Here is a 7053-nt window from a genome sequence, read left to right on the forward strand (position 1 = left end):
TATATATATAGTGCAGTCAATTCTGTCCGCCATGAGGCCCATAAACTCCTAGAAGATCCAAGGTCTGAGGTCAAGTTTATACCAGAATAGCAAGGAGTACATTCAAAGAAGCTTAAGAACCACTGCCCTAAAATGTTATCTGTGTTGCTTTTTAATAGGGGGTTCTTGAAAATGCTTTCAATTTCAAAACATGTCAGGAAGGAACAAGGTGGTGGCTAGACCCTGTACTCAGAATGACTTCTCTGCTCCTAGGTTAGGCCTTCACTTTCTCCAGCTCCTAATGGCACTGGGAGTACAGAATATTCAAGATCTCAAATTCAAAATAATAAATTTCTTAATAGGCTCATAAACCCCGCAGACACTGCCACCATCTGGGACACATAAGAGGGTAACAGTGCTTCAGATCCCCACCCCAAAATACACTGGGACTTTTCCCCCCACCTAGTCTCAGTCCTCAGCATTCCTGAAGAATCAGAGTGAAGTAGACAGCCTGATTTGGTGGGATACACTGACTACCCAGAGACCAAGGCACCAGAAATTTGGGAAAGTGCAGGGAAAGAATAAGCAAATTCGTGGGTAGGTGAGGGAAAGGACTCTGGGCTTATCTTTGGAAGTTTCAATTCTGAGGACTAATTTCTGAGTAGCAGGCTGCAACCTCTGAAATGCCAGAAATTCAATAAATACACTATGGAAGACAATGAATGCCATATGTTTCTTATTAAAAATGGATTCCAAGGGACCTTGATCAATAGACTACATAGCAAAAGGGAAAGGAAGTCTGGGCTGCTGTAACAGCTGTTTTACTAACAGCAACTTTGGTCAGATTCCCAGCAATGTAGTCTTTTAAAGAAACAGCCCATTAAGCTCAAAAAGTCACAGATTGAATTTCCACCCACCCAATAATTGCATTCAAAGACCTATTTCTTTCTTAGAGGCAGGTGCTTGAGCCTAAGCTCCGGCTGCAAGAAGTACCCTCTCTGCAGGACAGGTTGGGCAGCATGCCCAGCAAGGGCAGCCTATGTATCATAAAGGGTAGATCCAGTTCCTGCAGAGCCTGAGTCTGGGGAGGGCTAAGGCAGAACAGGAAGCTCGGCCTTGATCAGAGCATGCTGCAACGCTATTGCAAATCCGAAAGTGTTTTAACAAGTCAGCAGGTTATATTTATTGGAATATGCATTTACCTTGAAATTCCTTAAAGTTAAGTGTGTTTCATAGGGTATTACCCACATTCCCATGCAAACTTTCCTTTCTGTATGGCTGGGAGCTATTTGGTTGCCCAGTTGTATGGAGTCCTGATAAACAGAAAATGCTGCAGTTGTCGTGCCCTTAAAATATTCGGAGGAAGGAAGGTGAGAAATAGAGGTGAACATCTTCAGCTGTGTGGCAAGAATGGTTGGGTAGGGAAGACTGGAAAAGGGCATTTCGCAAAACAAAAAACAAAAATAGAGTTTATCTGTGCTAAGGTGGAAAAGAGGCAAGATATTGCAATGAATTTGAGAGTGTCTGTTGAATAGTGGGTATGAGAGAACCCTAAGTGTGATTGCCTAAACTGGAGCATTGAAAACATTGAGTGTTAGATTAAGAGAGAGCGACGAAAGCATTCGAAAAAGCCAGATAGGAGGAGTTTGGACAGCTATTTGGGATCTCCTGAGTGTTTTGAGATCAAATATAATATAGCTCCTTTGCTGGGTCACCTTCATGCTGACCAGGAGGCAGGAAAAACAAACCCAGGAAGGAATGCAGAGATCAGCTGGCAGGAGTTCTGAGCTGGGTGCTGTTGTTCTTCCAGCTCCAAATACAAAAAAAACTCAAGCTACTCTCACAGGGCACTGGGTACACAACAAATGGCCACGATGGTTGCCGGACCCTGGTTTCTTAAATTCTCTCAGAAGGCCTCCCAGGAAGGCCTTTCAGGGCCTTGCTTCTTTGCTGCCAGGTATGCTGAAGGCTTCTCTGTGCTTCTTCTTTAGCATTTACATAGAACTCCAGAGACCTGAGGGGGAGCTTCTCTGGTGACACTTCAGAAATCCAGGCCACATACATACCTCATCTCCATGCATATTTGCCACATATTTGAACTCCGGAATCCCAACTCTGTGTGCCTTTGGAAATCGCCCCACAACAAGAACCCACAGGTTTCTACCTTTACGGGAAAGAAAAAGATAGAAAAATAAGTTATCTTTTTTTTTTTCCTTTCTTATAGACATCTCGCAGTAAGTTATCTTTTAAAATGATAAATGAACTCTGGGAGAATGAGAATAGGAAATAAACGATGCTGTTTTAACATTTCATGGTGACTTAAATTCATGTGATTAACACTCCCGTGATTAAAATGTTCCTCATTCACTGCTAGAATTTAAGGAAACCCTTTCAATTTAGCATAAATATTTAACTTCTTATTTTAGAATGTGATTTTTTTTTAAATTGAAGACTTACTAGGTGATGTAGATCTTATTTTCCCAAAATGTGTATATACTTTGCTCTGAGATCCTAGAGCCTCAGAGAAATGATGTTGCTAATTCACACAATTATCCAAAGTTAAGTTATAGTTGATGGTTGAGTGGGAGAGTCTCCTAACTTGCAGTGCAAGGAAAGTGAAAAAAGCAATGGCAATAAAACATGTAACTCAGGGAGATTGTTTTTAAAGTAAGAAATCCTGAATCTTCTATTTAAATGCTGATATGACATAGGCCCTTTGCAGTGTCCTTCATGTGTCTGAGTCCTGTCAAGTAAACTGGGAACCAGAATCCATCCTAATAATGTAAGGCAAACTTCTAGGTCCCAGCTCTGCCATAGACAGTACGATTTAAGCAAGAAAGGGCAGAGTCTAAAGATCACTGAGGATTTGCTTTGTGCAGGTATTACAGGTGCTAGTCTGGTTCGCGTAATCTCAAGTAATCCCTTGTCATGATCCACTGAAATGGATTATTAACCAAGCTTTACAAATGAGAAAACTGATCTTCAAAAATGTTAAATAAACTGCTTATGATCACACAACCAGTGAGAGGCTGTGATTTGAGCCCCAGAGCCAAGAATTGAACCCTGGTCTATTTAACTTCAATTTTGGTGCTCCTCCTACTAAAAAAACTTGCCTGTCTCTCAAAAGGCTTGGCTCCCTAACCAGTAAAAATGAAGTCCCTTTCACTTCTAATTGGCGCTTTTTTGGGGTAATTTTGTTTTGTTTGTTTTGTTTTGTTTTTTTAATGTTGCCAAAGGCTGGATTCGAACTCCTGGGCTCAAGTGATCCTCTCGCCTCAGCCTGGCACTTTTAATACAGTTTAAAGTTAGAGATTGGGGTATGTTTGATATCTATCATGTACATACAAAGTTCAAATACGTGTGATAACTAAGCCTTCTGTGGAATCTAAAAGCCCAGGAAAGGAATTTAACAGCAACTAATGGGCTAATGTTGAGCAGATCTCTGCAGAATTTCAGATCTAGCTCCTCAAATCAGGCTGGGGAGCATTCAGTTGCTAAGAGGGACCCTGGGAGAAGCAGATGTGGGACTTGTCTTTTCCAATATTTATTTATAATTTACTGTAACAATATTTTAGGGAAATTTGTTATGATAGGGTGATGCATTAAATTCAGTAACTGCAGAAATTCTCAGAAAATACCCACAAAATGTAGTTTATGTGATTGATGCCCCTGGTCAGTGCGGAATTCTCACTCAGTCACTCATACATCTATGTACTGACTACTATGATAGACAGGCACTGAACTGGATCAGGCTGTACAAACAAGTCACATACTCTATGCTCAATGGATTCCTAATCACGCAAACACACAATCACACTGGAGTGTGACATATCACAGATGAGTGTGTAGAGTACTGTTGCGGGTGCAGAATAAAAGAAGAAATGGTTAATTTTTCCCAAGGAGGAGGATCATGAAAAGCTTCACGTATGTAGGGTTTAATATAATAGATGACGCTTGTGAACAGGGTTCTGAAGCATGATTCTGAGTTTGCCATGTGGACAAGTACTCTCTTCCTGCTGATACCCTACAGAAGCATTTGATTAATCAGAACCCTCCACCCCCCAATGTTATCAATTCTTTGTCATCTGGAGCTTCACTTCTACAAAGTTAACATTTTCATGTGAAACAAGGAACTTTTCACACGTGAGCTGTTAAACTCAGCTTTTTAGGTTTGCTTCTGGGGAATTCTTGTCTGTAACTAGGAATGCTTTTAAAGCCAGAATAATCACAGATTCGTACAGAATATGGTCTAGTCCCCTCGCAGGCAGGAAAAAGTTCAATGTCTTCTCAATATTTATCAATTGTTGTTTATAAATCTGCATCTGCAACAGCTGGCCTGTTACATAAAGGATAGTGTAAGACAACAAAAACCTGACTTGATATGGATATCCAATATTATTTAGTTTAAGGAGGGAGGGAAATCAAACTGATAAAATCTAAGGGAAGAAGTATTTTGATGGGTAACTCAATCTCAATTTTAGCATGAATGGCTCCTAAGTGAACTGCAAGATGAGAAATTTACCTTGCACGACTTCAAAGGCACAAAGTCTGAAAATGAAAACCAACCAACAGGTCTGAAGAACACACACAATCCTTTCGGAATGACAAGCTTCTTGAAGGGTTTTAACCACCCTCTCCAACTAACACTGGCTATCTTTGGCCTAGACCAAAGTAAATGCACAGAGGACAAACTATTTACTTTTCACAACCTGATTGCCAAGGTAAGAATAATTTAAACAAGCTTTTTTTTTCTCTCAATGTGGGAAAGACTACCTTTATTCTCAAAAGTTCTTGTTAATAACAGGTGTGCTAAAGAGTTCTGAAGTGCTCAGCTTCTCTCTTTCATACAGAGTAAACGAAATTTGGTTTCTAGATATCTCAGTATCTATATTCAGCAATGCACTTAGGGTTTGGCACAGATCTGGGGCTGTGACATGGGTATCCAACTGGGTTTGTTTGAAGGATCACGAAAAATTTTACAGTTTAGAGGGATTCACTAAGATCTATAAGACAAGAAAACAGACAAGTGCTACACAGTACTATAGGAGTTCAGGAGAAAGTAGGAGGAGAAGCTTGGAAAATTAAGTATAACTTCAATAGGTAAGAACAAGAGAAGTGTCTTTTCCACAAAAGAATCACCTGTGATCCTTGTAAAAATGCCAATTCCTGAGGTCCAGCCTCCGTCTCCTAAATCCAACTCTCGGGGTTAAGCTTGAAACCAGCATTTAATAAGCTCCTTTGGTGATTGTGAGGCTCATAAAGTTTGAAAGTCACTGAGACTGAGGTGGTGAATGTCCAGACAGATTTGGGAGATAGTTGGTCTTCATATGTAAAACCATCTCATTTTACATACAATCCTGAACATGTTCCTATGTTGAGAAATATACTTCTACTACACCATTTTAAATGGCTGATTAATATTTTATTACACAAATATGCTACCACTTATTCAACCAATTCTCTATTGTTAGGTGTCCAACAATAAGTAAACTTGTGTAAATTCCAGCATATCCACAAAAATTATGTACAGAATTTATAACACTAAAAATATTTTATAAAAGCCAGGCATGGCAGTAAACACCTGTAGCCCCAGCTACTTGGGGGCTGAGGCAGGAGGATTGCCTGAACCCAGGAATTCAAGGCTGCAGTGTGCCATGATCGCACCTGCAAATAGTCACTGCTCTCCAGTCTGGACAACATAATGAGACCCTACCTCTAAAATAAAAAATTATACTATGTGCCAGGCACTATGCTGAGCACTTTATGTTATTTGATCTTCACAATACCTCTGTGTGATGGATGATATCCATAATTTATAGTTGAGGAAACTGAGTTAAGTGGCAGAACCAGGGTTCAAACCCAGGTCTGCCTGACTCTAAAATTTGTGCTCTTCTAGTGACCTCAGGCTGCTTCGATCTCCCTGAAAGTACTACATAGGCCAAAGCCAACCTCATTCTGGGGAAAAAGTTCCAGGCAGTTCTTCCAGCGTCACGTTGCCATGGTTTGCACCTGCAAGATCCAGCCTGCTACCTGGCTGTGACTGATTGATCCAGGGCAGGACAACTGAATCGAAGGCTGCCCTCTAGGGACATTCCATTCTGGGTGTTGACATAACAACTTCATCAGACTATGCCTACGTTGAAAGTTTCAGTAGGACATACCCAGAGAGAACAGAGACCCTGGGTGGCCTGGTCACTGGGGCAGAGCTGCAGAGATGATGAAGCACTTTCCAGTTTCTCATGAAGCCTGTTGTATGTATGGTCTGATGCATAAAGTTCTGGTACCCACAGTAACGGATCAGCTGCTGGTTTCCCGGCCTGGCACATTTCTCTGCCTATCCTTACAAGGACGCTTTGACCTAAGTCAAATCTTGAGAGAGCTTGCACAATGCCCTGAGTTTCCGTGTCCTCACCCATGAGTGGGAATAACAGCCCGACCGGCATGGCTGTTTCACAAGTCTGCTCTGCAGTGGTTCGTAAACAGGGTGAGTTTCTTTTCCCTTCCCTAAGAATGATCCGCAGATATGAAGCAATTTCTCTTAAGCTACACGGAAGCTTATCATGTGTAGCACACAAAGCCCTACATCAAATAATGGATGAAGCCACAGAAGAGTTGAAAATTCCACATTGTTTGGGTCAGTTTAAACAGTCTCCAAAGTTCACACGCCCTCTGGATTTGAAGTAGAGGAAAATAGGTCCCTGGCTAAGTGGTTCATGACAAAAATAAAACAAAACAAATGGACAATAACAAACAAAATTGGGACAAAAAGCATGGATGAAGTTTCCAGATTGGCTGTGCTTACATTATATCATTCACAGCTCGAGGCATTTTAAATGTATTTGTTCATTTAACCCTGATAACCGTAAGCGGTAGGGATATTATCCTTTCATGAAAAAGGAAACTGTCTTCAGTAACCTAATGAGGCAGTGGTTGTCAAAGTGTGGGCCCAGGACCAAGAGCATCAGCATCACCTGGGAATTTGTCAGAAATGCACATTCTCGGGCCCACCCCCCAGGTGCACTGAATCAGACATGGGGGCAGGGGACGAGCAAGCTGTGTTTTTTTTTTTTTTTT

At 41.2% G+C, this 7053-nt stretch overlaps 1 protein-coding gene across 1 annotated transcript in view; it reads right to left on the reverse strand.

Annotated features, from left to right (window-relative positions):
* The window catches only part of CPM (carboxypeptidase M), a 74456-nt gene that overhangs the window by 27734 nt on the left and 39669 nt on the right, over positions 1-7053 (reverse strand). Inside the window, exon 3 of the mRNA XM_012642073.1 lies at positions 2046-2143. Coding sequence (XP_012497527.1) covers positions 2046-2143 — 98 coding nt within the window. The remainder of the gene's footprint in view (positions 1-2045; positions 2144-7053) is intronic.

Source organism: Propithecus coquereli, unplaced genomic scaffold (genome assembly GCF_000956105.1).
Source record: "Propithecus coquereli isolate 6110/MARCELLA unplaced genomic scaffold, Pcoq_1.0 Scaffold172, whole genome shotgun sequence".
NCBI classification, from domain to species: domain Eukaryota; kingdom Metazoa; phylum Chordata; class Mammalia; order Primates; family Indriidae; genus Propithecus; species Propithecus coquereli.